Source organism: Hippoglossus stenolepis, chromosome 17 (assembly GCF_022539355.2).
Source record: "Hippoglossus stenolepis isolate QCI-W04-F060 chromosome 17, HSTE1.2, whole genome shotgun sequence".
Classification (NCBI taxonomy): domain Eukaryota; kingdom Metazoa; phylum Chordata; class Actinopteri; order Pleuronectiformes; family Pleuronectidae; genus Hippoglossus; species Hippoglossus stenolepis.
The window spans coordinates 4,829,597-4,845,320 of record NC_061499.1 but is presented as its reverse complement, the minus strand read 5'-3'; the positions used below and the strand labels follow the sequence as shown (position 1 = coordinate 4,845,320).

Below are 15,724 nucleotides of genomic sequence, written 5' to 3'. Positions count from 1 at the left end.
ATGTGCCGTATGATGAGAGGCCGTAACTGCCGATGATAGAAGTTTGCCTCATTTAAAAATGTAATTTCCCTTCGATGATGGTGATGCTGGATAGACACAGACGCCAGTAACCGTTTCCTACGAGCGAGTGTGGGATGCTGAAGATCGAAGGTGTATTGTATTGAAGGTTTATGTAAGACAATAAACATCCAACCTGACAGTTTGTCCATGAGGCCACTGATCTGTGACCTCCGCTCCAGGTCCACGTCTCCCTCCACCTCTCTAAAGACCAGTTTACTCCTCAGGGTTAATACCACTCAGCGTCTTACAGCTGTTATGTAATAATCTCCTTTTAGCTTAGACTTACTGAGACGGAAAATGTCTAGTCTGTGTTCAACTGGGTGAATGGACATGGACGTGCACAACTTCTGACCTACCTGCTGCTGTAACAGCTGAACCTCCCTGGTGTGTGGGGGAAATCAATAAAGTTTTATCTCATCTTACAGCAAAAGTGAAGTTTCCGAGGCCCCAAACAAAGATGTCAGGTCCCTTGCTGGGGTGTAACACAGAGAGTTGAGAGTATTTCCTGCAGGTACAGCTGCTTTTCACACATCACACACGTGTGCAATAAATACCAGCCTCATACCAGGAGCCAGGAAACATCTGCAGACCTGTTTGAACCACATGCATCACACGTGTCTGCAGATCAGACCCTTCTCCTCCTCTGCAGGGACCCGGTGGTGTTTACAGGAGGGACACGAATGACAACGCTGCCTGTTGCAGATAAATCCTGATAGAAAACAGCAGTTTCACAGTTTCCCCTCTTGTTTATCTTAGTGTTTCTCTCTGTCTCTCTCTCTCTCTCCCTCTCTCACGCTCCTTATATGGGAAAGGAATGGCAGCAGGGCGGGGACGCGGCGCGGGGACTGCCGGGTAAACCTCCCCGCACATCCCGGAAGAAAGAGGCGAGGCTCTCGGTCAGTCTGCTCCGCGGATTCACGGCGACACAACGGACCCCTAGAAAAAAAAAATCACTGCTCCACTACTGTTTGCAGGTGAGCGCCATGATGATGAAGATGATGATGATGATGTTACAACTTCCATTGGCTTTCATTTGGCGTTAAAAAGCCAGAAAACGACGCTTTTTTCTTTTTCCGGTTTTATTGTAAATCGGTGTGATGCTAACACCGCCCGGCTAGCCCTTTGCTAAAACACGTTAGCTGCACCAGTCGAAACCTTGCACATGTCTATTTATATTAATGTTAAATGTCGTAAAACCTTCCGCATCCTGCTTTTACTTCTTCTTTCTGCGAGGATGTGGCAACTTCTTGTTTCCTGTCTGCTGCTGCTGCAGTCCGCCGCTACGTTAGCTTAACACAGGGAGGGGTGTGTGTGTGTGTGTGTGTGTGTCTGTGTCTGTGTGTGTGTGTGTGTGTCTGTGTGAGACAAGAACAATCCAGGAAATGCCCAAACACACAGCAAGACACACATCAACAACACGAAGAAGGACACACACACACACACACAGCAATTAGACCAACAACACATGTAGTCGCACGTCTTTCATCACGATGTCAAAAACACAACCGGTTTATCTTGTGTTTAATTTTTTAGTTAGCTCACGTTTTTTTATTTTTTTTTTTCGCCATGGTGTCATAACACATTTGGTTCATCCAGGATAATTTGTCTCCCTGTCTATACCACGTCAACTTTAGCTTCCACTAGCTTAGCATTAGGCTTTTTATCTATTATATCAGCTATGCTAGGCTAGTAGTAAACAGTGTCTGGGGCTGGATATAATTATCCTGGTTAGCTCGCTAGCTAGCATTAGCCGCAGGTCTGCCTGAAACCCCAGTGATCTCATTAGCATCAGCGGCTTGAACTTGATTTGTCTGCAGCCTCGATCACAGCCTGTGTGTGAGGTTGGAGCTCATCGCCATTGGTATTAAGTCCAACTCTGCGTCAAGGGGAAAGACTGTGTGTGTGTTTGGTTTAGTTCAATGCAAACAGCTACACACAGACACACACACACACTGAGTTGGACTCTGACTTGCAGGCAAGAGATGCACGAACAGGCCTAACCCACTTCCCTGGCCCTGCACCACGCTGCTGGTGATTAATATGCAGGACATCTCTGACGTGTGTCCACAGAAGTAGGTCTGTTGTATTCTGGGGAAAGACCAGCGACAGCACGGAGCGAGGATATGCAATGCATGAAATATGCATCTTTCCAGTAACATGCACAAGACGTTTTTTTAGAATTTGTGCTTAATCGATCGTTGACTTGCTTTTTCTGTGAATCAGCAGGATTGATCCCCTGTGATTGGTTGGTGAATGTGGGTCCAACAGATTTAAGAGGTTTTAAAAGTGCTTAAATCTAAGGAAAATATAATGGCAGGCTCGATTTCCTGTCTCAACTCGGGACGGTATCTGCCCTCGGGTCTCTGGAAAGTTGTTTCTTCTTCCTTGACATTGCAGTTTCCTCCGTGATCAGCACTTTTCTCCCTTTTACTTTACTTTAGCAAATTATCTCAAGCATTGAAAGATATATAGCCGGGCAGCCAGTACGCCAAGATGTTTACCTCTCAGGGATCATTCACAGGGCATTTTAAAAGCCACTGTCACATTTATAGGTTTGCTTTTTTGGTGTCTATTACTACCACAAGCACCTTTAGGCGGACACTCCCTTCCTGCTTTGCTGTTGAGTCATTTCTCAGCTGAGACCAGGAAGTCCACCAGTTGAGCTGTTGAAGTCTGCAGACGGAGCTGCGGCTCTCAGCATTTAGGTCAAGGTTGGTGAGGTTCTGTGTCCTGCTACGATCAAATTTAGCTCCCAAGCGTTGTGAAGAAAGAACAGTACTTGCTGTACTGCTACTTGCTTCACCTTACAGAGTCTTTTCGCTGTAGCGCTTTGTCTTTTGCGGTCGCAGGTGAAAAAGTCATCGCACATCCTGCAGTAGTTTCAGTTAACATATCCTGGTTTTAATAATATGGTTATGCCGAGACTCAGTCCTATTGACGTTATCTCCTTTTAACGACGTCACGGCTGACTTATAACCTACCTCACCCTGCTGGTGTAATTATACTGCCAACAGCAACATGATTAATATGGACCTCAGGGCAAGTTTGAGGCATTTAATAGCGTAATGCTAATTAGGCCACTTTTCCAACCTGCCATAAATCTAAATGAATAGTTAAATTTCCTCAAGATTTTAAGTTTGCTTTGAAATTAATTGATGTGTTGATCAATAGTGTAGAAACAAGAGACTTTTCAATGATAGAAAACAGAGAAAAGCAGCAAATCTGCACAACTGAGAAGCTGGAACCTAGAAATGTTTGACAAATGGCAATAATTGTATATTATTGCCAATATTTGCAGCTATTAAATTGCACAACTTTACCTCTGTTCATTTCCAACCAATTTATGCCACAGACACTCATGTCCCTCCATCTTTATATCCTGGAGACTAGCTTCAGCTTCCAAAAGCATTAAGCTTCCCATCACTAGATTTCTCCAGATCAGTGCCTCGGTAGGGAAAGTGAGACGGCAGCTACAGTGGGCTTGTCGTGGACTCATTAGTGAGAGTGGTCCGTTCATGGTCTAAAGGTGTAAGCACCTGAGGGGGGGTGGGGGCACTCTCTGCCTCACAGATGAATCCAGTTTCGGCTCAGGTTACAGTCGTCTTTTGTAATACTAGCCTCTCTCATTAGGGTGTGTGTGTATCCGTGAGTACGTTCTGTGTAAGACGACGCTAGACCTGGATTGAAGTTAGTTAATCATCTACTTGAATGAGTAAGTCTGGAGGATCATGTTGTCACACGTTACTTATTGTTTTCTACTTTTAACAGACTCGGGCCAATCTTTAATGCTTTTTTAAGATGTATTCTGGCATTTATGATTTTGGTGCCACAGTGGAGATAATCAGGAAAAGGGGGGTAAAAGTGAGAAAGGGGGCATTAAAGGGATTTGAACCAGGGCTGCACGGTACCCATTAAAAAATACTGGTGCACCCCAAAGCTTTAATGCTGTAGCTTTGTTCCTGCATCCTAACTTTGCTCTGTTGCTGCTGAATTCGTTTGCTTGTGGAACAAATGTGTTAAACTGACATAGTTGGGATAACTGGGCAGGTCTCCACTCCTCCCAGTCCGCAGTAACATGTAATGATCTACATGCCTTGATGCTCAGCAAGCCCCAACCTGCTTATCTGCAACACCGTCTTCTTTTCTGTTTTGCTACGTAACCGCTGTTAAGCTGGAACTCTGTGACTTCTCTCTGGTAAAAGATACCTTTAAAATGCAGATCTGCAGATTATCCAATAATGTTAATTGCTAGTTCCAAGATGTCAGTTTTTAGTCGTCTTGAATAACCGCATTTCTGTGATGTTAACTGCACAACGTAGGACCATTATTTTTGAAATGGCGACCAAAGAGTGCAGCACATATTCTTTCACTTAGATCTGGAAAAGCCAATAATTGCATTAGGGATGAATAACGATTCAGAGCATTTATTGAAGCAACGACACAGAACATAACATCTGATGACTGATGGCTGCACGAGTAATTTCCAGCCTCGTGGGATTTAATCAACCAACTGCAAATGTGTCCAGGATTCAGAGCACAGTTGTTATTATCTTGTCCAAGTAGCTAATTGTTAATTGCAGTCTTCATCTTGTGTCCCAGGAGTAATTCACTCCCCCAATTAGAAGGCTGGCACAGAAAGCATCACTGTGCCTCAATGGTTAAAAAACAGCTGATCAAGACACACACAACCACCAGCACACAAGAATTAAAGTATTAAAACCTAGAAAAATACTTTTTGTATTTGGTTTGGTCAAAAACGAATGTGGATCAGACATCTTTTCTTTTTTTTTTTCTATACAGCCCAGCAATGTACATTAAGTCTGCATTTGAGCAATGCTGCATAAAGCAGAACTTAAATGGTCACCACGTGTTATGTGACCACAGATGAGTAAATGCTTGACGTTGTCTCTTCCTGTTCTCACGGACTCACTCCTCTTCCCCACCTCACAGGTATGGCAGAGTTGGCAGGTCTGGTGCAGCGGCTGGAGGTGGCGGTGGGTCGTCTGGAGGGCATGTCGGGCCCTGGAGAGGCTGCAGTGGGAGGTAATCATCAAGTGTAATTATTATGATACGTTGATCAGATATTACTCAGGACGGGTGAATGTAAGTGTTGCATGCAGATGATGAAAGTGTGTGTGTGTGGAAAAACAACTTCTCCTTAATCAAACAAAGAAGACATCCCCCCCCAACAAGCGTGGATCCTGACTTCCTCTCTGTCGGAAACGTAGCGTCTCCTTTTCAGAGATAAAAAGAGAGGATCCTCCCTCGTGAAGCAGATGAATCAAGTCACTGCTGTGGCTGCACATGAAACATTTGGTTTCGATGGCAGCTTTCATCGCTGTTGACAATAAAACATCTGAGGACGTCGTGATGCTCTTTTAACCAAGGCCACCTGCTGCTTTGGCAGATTGGCTGAATAAAGAGTTGTTTCCGTCCTTTGTGCTTATTTTTTATTTGATTTAAGTTTATTTTTAATTTGACTCTACAGCTGTATCTGTGTACGTCGATGCCTTTGACGAGATCATCAAAGGTCCCGTGGCCCAGTACTTCTCCCTCAGCCAGAAGATAGGGGGCGATGTTCTGAAACACGTAAGTCGTACTTTTGAATGCATCACAGTTAAATAAAGTTGCTTGACATTTATGTTTATCAAACTATCTCCCTCTGCCCACGTCTGTGCCGGGTTTCTACATATTGTAAAGATCTTTAGTTCTTTGTGAAAGTTGCCAAATAAAAATATGCTTAAACTCAAAACTTTATTGTTGTGTGTGTGTGTGTGACTTGTTGAATTCCCTCTCTTGTCCCTCCAGGCAGAAATGATAAAGCAGGCGTTCACCAGTCAGAAACAACTCCTCGTCTCGGCCTCGTCCACCCAGAAGCCGTCTGATGTGAGTTACACACACTTGCAATCTTCAAAAAACTCAAGCTTTGCTTTTCTTCAAACTAATTCTCTTTTGTCTCTTTCTTATTCAGACAGTTTTGACCACCCTCCTGCAGCCCGTGTCCAAAGCGATCCAGCAGGTGCAGGGTTTCCGTGAGCAGAACCGCACCTCGCCGCTCTTCAACCACCTCTCTGCCGTCAGCGAGAGCGCGCCCGCCCTCGGCTGGATCGCCATGGTGAGACGGGATTGGAATAGCTAGCGTGTGTGTGTGTGTGTGTGTGTGTGTGTGTGTGTGTGTGTGTGTGTGTGTGTGTGTGTGTGTGTGTGTGTGTGTGTGTGTGTGTGTGTGTGTGTGTGTGTGTGTGTGTGTGTGTGTGTGTGTGTCATGTGTCAATATGTGTGTGTGTGTGTGTGTGTGTGTGTGAGAATTAGTGTATAATGGCAGGAAACAAGCCCCTCTTTGATTCTGTCATCGCTGTCTGGTGAGCGACGGTTTCTTGGCTGACCCGTGGACACCAGCAACAGAGCTGCACTGTTACAGTCTGGATGATGAACTCTGTCTGTCGTCGTGGTTTTGATCCTAATGAATAATTTATCAGCTTTTCAAACTCCCATAATAGTTTCATTATTTGTTCGGCTTCCTCCTGTAGCTCAAACATTTCATTTGTAAACGTGTGAACTGAATTTCTTACTTCTACCACTTATCTGCGGCAGTAATAAACAATTTATAGGAAAAGGCTTTGTACAGTTAGAGTTACATAAGAACTTTGATAATGTTTACACGGTTTATATAAAGCTGCAGCCAGACAGCGATAAGCTCAACTCAGCATAACTAATGGGGAAAAGACAAAAACAGCTTTGTTTGACTCTGACCAGTTCAGAAATGCATCTAAAGCTCTTTAATCAAACAAACAAAGTCTTGACAACCTGCTCATTTAACATGTATGTTTATTTCCTTTCTTGCTACGAGTTAAATAGAAACTGACTCATGCTAATCTTCTATTGATGCAATACGGAGCTTGAGCCACAGATGATTAGCTTAGCTTAGCGTGACACTGGAAACGGAGGCAAACAACAAGCTCAAATCATCTTTTCATCTCTTATTAGTATGTTTTCACCTTTTGGATCATGTCAGGCTGTTCCCCCCTATTTGCAGTCTTTATAATGGTTTCATTTCTTTCTCCCAGGCCCCTAAACCGGGCCCCTACGTTAAAGAGATGCAGGATGCCGCCATGTTCTACACCAACCGCGTGCTCAAAGACTTCAAGGAGAAGTAAGTAAAGCATCAGTCTGCAGCAGCTACTCTGTCCACAATGTGGTTTTATTTTTGAAACGGTCATTTTGTCTCTGAAATTGTGGAACTTTTATTAAATACAAGGGAAACCGGAACATTCAAATGCAGCCGAGCAGTTTGTAAAACATTGTGTCCAGTCGTTCCTCTCAGCTGAGTCAGCACTGTCTGATGCAGAATACGCTGAAGTGGTAGACTTCCTGTATTTAGGCCTGAGAGGAAAGCTTTTGTGTTGTATGAGCAGATTTGAGTTCCTTGCTCAAACTTAAGTTACTTTGACTAAATCACCGTGGTTATGCAGCTGTTGGACCAGAACACGACTCGTATTTAGTTTTAAAAGGAAAAAAAGTCAAGAATTGAACGATCCTCAGACGTTCCTGCTTCCTTCCTCCGCAGGGACAAGACACACGTGGAGTGGGTGAAGGTCTACCTCTCCATCTGGACTGAGCTGCAAAACTACATCAAGAAGCACCACACCACAGGACTGACCTGGAGCAGGACTGTGAGTCCTCAGAGAATTTACAATATCCAAGTTTATTCTCACTTTTCATCAGTCGAAAAACATTAAACTTTTCTGTCCACCTCAGGGTCCTGTAGCTTCAGCCGGTGCAGCTCCTCCCAGGGCTCCTGCTGGTGGATGTCCTCCCCCTCCTCCCCCTGGACCACCACCTCCTCCCATGGACTTAAGTGGATCCTCTGGCGGCGGCGGCAATTCTGGGCCTGATGACCGTAACGCTTTGTTTAACTCCATATGCAAGGGAGCCGACATTACCAGTGGTAGGTGGCTAAAATAGTCTAAAGACAGATTAGGTATAAGTAAAGTTTTTAATTGTGATTTGATTCCCCCCCTTCCTCGACCTCTCCAGGCCTGAAGCATGTGGGTGACGACCAGAAGACCCACAAGAATCCTACCCTGAGGGGCCAGGCTCCTGTGCGTACCGGACCCAAACCCTTCTCTTCTAGCCCCCGACCTGCTCCGGCTCCGGTTCCGGCCCCGTCCCGCACCCTCCCCCCCGTGTTGGAGCTGGAGGGGAAGAAGTGGAAAGTGGTAAGTTGTTGGTGCACGCTCTTTCTAGAGACTAAGCAGGAGCTGACTTTATCCTTAAACTCTGTCGTCCATGTGAAAGGGAAACGATGGAAAAAATGTAGACTTGTTTTTATGACTGTTAGCTGGAGTCATTTGTTTATGCAACAGATAGAGCACTGCCAAAATGACTCATTGAGCCAGATGTACTTGTTATTTAAAGCTCATTTATATTTAGCAACTTCAGTGACAAGTCCTGTTTAAAACTATTTGATCAACTCTCGGTCTTTGTGCTTTTTTGCTTTTCCTTGCTTGCCTCCTGTAGGAGAACCACGAGGGCGTGCAGGACCTGGTGATCAGCGACACTGAGCTGAAACAAGTGGTTTATGCTTATAAGTGTAACAAGAGCACCCTGCAGGTCAAGGGCAAAATCAACTCCATCACTTTAGGTAAGAAGAGGAAACCACCTGTCAGATTTCAACTTCACGAGTTGTACAGGTGCACATATGCAACTGGACTTACTAATAAGTATTGCTCTGTATATGTCAACACGTCAAGGTGGTTTAAGAGGAAGACTTGTTTTTCTTATGCGTTTTGTTTTTCTCCATTAGACAATTGTAAGAAGTTGGGGCTGGTGTTTGACCACGTCGTCGGCATCGTGGAGATCATCAACTGCAGAGACGTCAAGGTCCAGGTGTGTTAACGACGCAGCGCCGTTTCATTTCATGATGTCGCCCAATGTTTTCCTGCTGCTCCTGCTTCACGTTCACTTCCTGTCATGTTCCCAGGTCATGGGTAAGGTGCCGACCATCTCCATCAACAAGACGGACGGTTGCCACATTTACCTGAGCCAAGATTCCCTGATGTGCGAGATCATCAGCGCCAAGAGCTCCGAGATGAACATCCTGGTACCCAACAAAGACGGAGAGTTTGTGAGTAGCCTCAACGGGGAACAAAGGGATTTTGCATTATGCTTTGCACTAATTGATCTCTGGCTACTCTACCGATTAGTTCATCTAGCTTCAGCACCAGAGACTTAATTGAATAAGTTGGTTTTTACAAGTTCTGCTACAAGCCGGGTTCCAAATCAACATGTCATCAGTTTCCTGTATCAAATGGAAGGACACTCTGAGAATGTCTCTGTCCGATTGCGCCGTGTTAAAGAGAAATGTAAAAAAGACTTCCTGCATCCGCCCGTTTGTGGAAGTCTTTTCTGTAGTTTGTGTGTAATTCTGCTAACCGACAAACGGATGAAATTAAAAACACAACCTCTTTGGTGGAGGTAATAAAAGTCACTTACATTAAACTTGAATTGAATTTGACAGTTTTAATAAAATCTCTATTTTATGAATTATGGCTTTAAACTTAAACCTCTTTGTCTTTCCTCCATAGACGGAGATTCCTGTTCCCGAGCAGTTCAAGACTGTCTGGGACGGCAAGAAGCTCGTTACCACAGCAACCGAGATCGCCGGATAGACGGGGGGGCAGCAGATGAAATTACCGCCCCCCCCCCACCCATCCTTGAGATCCTCCCCACACCATTTTTTTTTTTGCAAACTCCCACCTGACTGATCGACCTCCCCACCAGCTAACTCTCTCACTGTAGACTGAGATTCGGACCTCATGCGTTACATCTCCCGTCCCTTCTTCCCCTAACAGCCAATCACAGCTGAAGCTCTCCCCTCCATAAGCCAATGAGGAGTGCTTGCTTTACCCTGGGAGCAAATCCTCCAGCCAATCAGCAGGGAGCAGCTTGTCATTAAAATTGGGTTTCCCCCCTGTGATCCAGGGAGCACTTTTCAAAAAAAAAAAAAAAACGAATAATGCCAATAGCTGGATGCTCTTTTAAATTTTTTTTTTTCTATATATCTGGATAAATGTAACTTGTAGAATAGCCGACATAGGAACAGTGATTCCTCTGCAACGAAAGCACCGCAGCCAATCGGGCGCCACCATCATGATGCTTCATTCAGGGTTTCTCTTTCTCTTTGTGCAATTCACTGAAGCTCTTGTCAAACAGAAGCCAGTCAACAGAGGATAAAGACGGCTTCCATATCACCGCCACTGATGTTGACCGTACGATCATGAACATTAATAGCAGATGATAGAAATGTATATTTAAAAAAAAACAACAACTCAAAGCACATAATTAGACATAAAAACAAGTAGTCTGTGAAACCACTGTCTATTTCACACCGTCTAACTCTTCATCTAGATGATGTCGTGCAATTTAAAATAGGAGGAAAAAAGCATAATTCCACTTTTCCCTTGAACCCACACATAGAACATTCCCAAGTGTTAAAAACATTCCATTGTAAAGAAGCAAAATGTAGGAAAAAAAAAAGTTGTGGTGACGAGCAAAGAGATGTTGCTGCCGAGCGGAGGAGAAAGAAAATGACACGTTTTAAAAGAGACTGAAAGAAAGAATTGATTGTTATCGAACGCTTCACCTCCACATCAGTGTCTGGATTGGAAATATCTGCTGTGATGTGTGTCACCCCCCCCTCCCTTCCTCCTCACCCTGTCTCCACTCGGGTTCTCTTCAGTGATTTCTTTGTTTTTTGTTTTTTAAACATCGTCTCTTTTTCTTTTACCTCTTTATCATTTTGGGTCCAAAATCAAAAGTCTGCTCATTAGTTCTGGAGACGTCATTAAAAAAAAATGTTGCAATAAAAAGTCTGTGTTTTGGTTTTGTTCTTTATTGGATGTACAGATGCATCATGTCAGGGAACTTACGGACATTAATAGGCAGTTAAAACAAGATTTGAATAAAATGTAACAAACTCAGAGTTTTATATTTCTGACAGTTTGAGTGCACAGTGGAAATAAGGATTCAGAGTCTGGTGTTAAGTGTTACAGCATCGAGCTAATGCACATTAGCCGCTAAAAGTTAAACAGAAAACACCATGCTACAAGTGACCAGTGCAAAATGAAGAAACCATCCCTGGTCTGGCTGCTGAGCTTCTTAACTCTTAACTTGCATTATATTAAAGTCTGATATTATATTTTACTTCAACTTCAGCATTTAAAGTTGATGTTTTCAGTGCAGGTAAGGCAGCAGGTGTTCGGTGAACCATTCTCTGGTGAACTGGAGGTGGTCGCCCTTGGTTGCCAGAAAAACCAGCTTCCCGGCCTTGTCCATCGCTGCCAACCCCAAACGATCCTGAATGGAGAGACACGGACTTTAAACCTTTAAACTTCACAAAGGTTTTACAGGTTCAGATTTTACTGCCTGGAAAACAAAGCTGGTGGTCGATGCAGACGACGACAACGTGAAATGATCGATATCGGAGGAATAGTTTTAATCTTCACAGACGAGTTTTACCTCTGTGTAGAGAACGCTCTCCTGTAGAGTCTCCGTCTCTTTGGCCTGGCCGGTCTTCAGGAAACCAAACCACTGAGGAGAGTCAGGAACATTACAACAAGTTAAGAGGGAATATAATCATCTTGACGTAAACTGAGGAAGTTGATGCTGTAGAACATAAATAAAATCAACGGGGACATTTGCCCCAGGCTGCAAAAGCAGGGATAGTAAAACTAAATGACTTTTCTCCAAACAAAATGAGAGGCAGAAAAAGTTTAAAGTCAATTTAAAAATAGCAGTGTAAACAGGACAGAACAGTGTGTTACCTCAGTATCAACAGGATCCACCACAGTGTCCTGCAGGAACTTCACCATGACCAACTTGTCCAGCAGCTGAAGGTTCTTCTTGTACGTCTCGTTTATAACCTTAAGAGCACGAAGAAGATAAAGACAAAAACATTTTCAGTATTAATGAGCGTAGAAGCGACTAATCTCCCTGCGTTTGATCTAATGACACAACATTTTAAGTTGATGCAACCATCGCAGGTCTGATGTGGTTCTGTAAAGTCCTCTCTCCACATACTGACCCTCTCCTGATTGATGTCGGCCAGGAACAGGCTGTGCTTCTTGTACAGGTCGTCGTTCAGCGGGTCGTGCCAGTACTGCGCCTGCACCACGCTGATAACCACAGACACAACATCCAGTCAGCGCAACACATCAGTTGAACGGCGACAATCGTCAAGAGCCGCACAACAACCGGAGTCTGAGAGCGACGGGAACTTACTGCTTCTGAACCAGGTCGGAGTAAGCGCCGCTGTTCAGAGCTTTGCGGATCATGTCACAGATGTGAGAGCTCTCTCCGGGACACCTGGGCAGCCCGTACACGCCTGAGGAGCAACACACACGTGCAGGTTTTACCCGTCACCACTGAGATTGTGATGGTGACTCACATTCACGCTGCATTTTTATAAAAAAGTGAGAGAGGAGCTATAAATAAAGGCCTCGTCTGGAGAGACATAGTCACGCAGAGAGAATTAACATTTAAACATTTACAGTTGAAGAATGCTGAGCTAATTCTATCTACTGAAGATAAAAATCTAATTTAACTTGGCGGTAACAATGCAGCTCTGTGGTTCATCAATAGACTTCTGATTTAATCATAGACACAGTGACGAGGCCGAGTCCGATTGATTTAATGTTGGGCTGATAGCATCAGAAGAGGTTGGGCTCCAATCAACAAATCACAGGAAAAGACCAAAATCAATATCGTCATCCCTCTCATCTATATTTGTTTATACTCATATATATATTGAGCTGGATTATTTCAGTCACCAGCTGGAAACTGCAGCTGTTTGATGTGTCGAGTACTTTCAGGTGTGGACGAGACAGAAATATGGATGTATTCATAGTTCTTTAGTCATAGTCGTAGTTACCTTGATGCTGACCACCGACGGAGATCAGGGTTTTCATTGGTGGAGACGGACAGCGCTGAGCCACAGCCCTCCTGTGAAGAGAGGAACCAGGAGGAATCAGCTTCCTCGTTCTTAGGAGAATAAGAGAATCTACACGAACACAGGATCTGTCATTCACACTAGAAGAGCAGGAGGTACATACAGAAATTGCGCCCCCTGGGAGAAGCCCATAGCATTGTATCCTCCCTTCAGCTTGGGGTCCTGAGCGAGCTGACTGCACACCATGGACACCTGCTTGTTCACATCCATGAAAAACCCATTTTCTGTGTCCTGCAGGAGGAGACACATGGAAAGTTCAGAGCACGGCGGACAAATCAGAAAAGAAAAAGACGAGCTGCGTCCACATGGGGAGAAACGGTCAAGGTGCCGCGAGGGATCAAAGCAAAAAGGAACAAGTTTGCAATGAATATTAACACAAAAAAAAAATCACAAAAAGTTGTAAAGGAGCCGTTTTCTGATGTAACTTGAGCCACTGGCTCTGCAAACGTCACAGAATAGGAAGTGTTACATGTTCAAGTGGACGAATCAGGCAAAGCTGTTGCATGACCGACTGCATCATATACGACAACGTGTCATATTTCTATATGCATTGTGTGTTTGTGCAGGAAGCAAAGGTGGATTTTATGTACGTTTACAGAAATTAAATAAAGTCTCAGTGAAACATCAGACATTTCTTAAGATAAGAAGCTTCAATTATGGACTTTTTAACTAAAGTAAGACTGGAAATTAATATTATATGACAACTTGGACACAAGACACTTGACTACAGGGAAGTTTTCTTCCTCAGAGGTTCGGTAGTAAATGTACTTTACGGTGTAACGGTACCTCGATGACGTTTTTCCCGATCATCAATGAGGTCACGTAAATGCCAGAGATCTCCTCCTCGACCATCTTCTTTATCGATCCCATGCTCAGAGGGTTACAGCAGCTGTCACCTGGTGAACACACGTTTATTCACTTTATTTAACAGCTGACCTCAACTTCTCCATTTTAACATCTTAACACACACACACACACTTCAGTTATTTTTAGATTGATCGTAACTTGAGCTTCTGCTATTTAACAACACGAAATCTGATAATAAATCACCTACGACTTAAAAATCTTGAGAATCAGCACATTCATATAATATAATAGTACAATAATATATTTGTAAAGCACATAGAGCAGGTACTGAAAGATGTATATATGTGTATATGTACACAGTATTTTTGCTCTTTCAGTATATGATGACATGCAGTATGCTCACCCATCCCATGCCAGATCACCAGTGGCACGGTCCCATTGTCGGAGTCGTGAACTGGGCCGGCAGCAACCAGCAGCACTGGACCCGCCAGGAGGAAACACAGGAGAGCTGCGGCCATTGTGGTCCCTGAGACAGGAAGCCGAGAGATAGACTTTATTCCCACAGCACGCGGAAGAGCAAAAAAACTTTTAGTTTCGATGGAGTCGTGAGTCTCGATGGACGACCTTTCCAACTCCTCAGCTGACTGAGACACGGTGGTAGTGAAGAAGAACTCAGATCTTTTACTGAAGTGAAAATATCAATATCACAATTTAATAATACTCGATTATAGAGTAAAATCCTGCAGGTAATATCGACCTTAAGTCAAAGTAAAGTTAGCAGGAAAATGTTACAGTACTGCAAAGGATATCGAAATGAAAGTACCATGAAAACTTGAAGTACTTCCTTATGCAAGTATTTTCCACCAGTACACAGAGATGTATTGTTTCCTTATTTTAAATACCTTTTTTATTTTGTAAATGGGTCCAATCCTTGTGCAGAGCAGAACCTAGGGTGTGTGTATTTCCTGGTATCGTCACTGTTAAGATTAAGGGGAATGCGATGATCCCAGGAATTACACTGTGCCCAACTTGTTTTCAAAGAGAACAAGGAAGAGCTCAGGTTTTAACTCAAATAATCGATGAATAAACACGTTTTCTTTCTAAGCGGTTTCATATTTAACTCATATTCAAACATGCATTTAAGTGAAGTGAATAGTTGTTATTGCAACGAGCCTATTTAATGTTTAAAAACGTTTTAATGTGCAATCATTACTCACCGTTTACAATCACTTCCTTGTTTGTGCCGACCGCCTGTCACATGACAAGGGTATGATTCAAACGAGCAGCCAATCAGATTGGAGGAGGCTGTGTTGCCAGGTTTGGCGTTTTTCCGCTCATTTCCGGCTAAAAGTGGAAGTTTGTGGCAGTTTGGGAAGTTTTCTTTATTATTAAGATGGTTTATAGAAAAGATATGAAACATAAGGGTTTAATACAGAGGTTCTCAAGTTATTCTGGAGGCTCAGGGAGTGATAAAAACAACAAGGGGTTGATTAGTGTAGGAAATCCGTCTTCAAAAATGATCTTAAACTTAAATCTGAACACACAACAAACATGTTTATGTTTTATTCAGTGTGTCTCACTACATAATAAAATTTCAGATGATCATTGTTAATGTCTTTTACAATAAAATGATATAACATATAAAGGAGGATATAGAATGAAAAGTCACTTCAGAACTTTGTTTTTTAAATTGTCTTCAGTCTCAATGTAATTAAATTATGATTTTTAGTACTTCGAATAATACACTAGAATTATAAACAGATAATAGTCATTAAAGTTAAGATTTTATTTGCTCAAATGTAAACACAAACAGATTTAATTTGTTCTGGCCCATAATCCACTTCCCTG

The 15,724-nt window shown here is 43.3% G+C and overlaps 2 protein-coding genes across 3 annotated transcripts; one reads left to right on the top strand and one right to left on the bottom strand.

Annotated features, from left to right (window-relative positions):
* Positions 1-883: 883 nt before the first annotated feature.
* On the top strand, positions 884-10,931 carry cap1 (CAP, adenylate cyclase-associated protein 1 (yeast)). The gene is made up of 13 exons (XM_035183053.2): positions 884-1,034; positions 5,011-5,103; positions 5,549-5,649; positions 5,869-5,946; positions 6,032-6,175; positions 7,128-7,213; positions 7,628-7,733; positions 7,819-8,008; positions 8,098-8,279; positions 8,581-8,704; positions 8,867-8,949; positions 9,044-9,187; positions 9,648-10,931. Exons 2-13 carry the CDS (start codon positions 5,013-5,015, stop codon positions 9,729-9,731), a joined length of 1,413 nt encoding a protein of 470 aa, XP_035038944.1. The 5' UTR covers positions 884-1,034; positions 5,011-5,012; the 3' UTR covers positions 9,732-10,931.
* A 5-nt stretch (positions 10,932-10,936) lies between these two features.
* On the bottom strand, positions 10,937-15,147 carry ppt1 (palmitoyl-protein thioesterase 1 (ceroid-lipofuscinosis, neuronal 1, infantile)). 2 transcript variants are annotated; one of them, XM_035183055.2, is made up of 11 exons: positions 15,094-15,118; positions 14,779-14,904; positions 14,280-14,402; positions 13,856-13,965; positions 13,173-13,300; positions 12,992-13,062; positions 12,343-12,445; positions 12,146-12,236; positions 11,886-11,984; positions 11,581-11,652; positions 10,937-11,418 (listed from the first exon to the last, which is right to left on the bottom strand). In XM_035183055.2, the coding sequence occupies exons 3-11, from the start codon at positions 14,392-14,394 to the stop codon at positions 11,296-11,298; spliced, it is 912 nt and encodes a 303-aa protein (XP_035038946.1). In that variant the 5' UTR covers positions 14,395-14,402; positions 14,779-14,904; positions 15,094-15,118; the 3' UTR covers positions 10,937-11,295. The 2 variants fall into 2 exon arrangements, with proteins under 2 accessions (XP_035038946.1, XP_035038945.1); XM_035183054.2 differs by lacking the exon at positions 14,779-14,904 and having other exon boundaries at positions 15,094-15,147.
* Between the last annotated feature and the right edge of the window lie 577 nt (positions 15,148-15,724).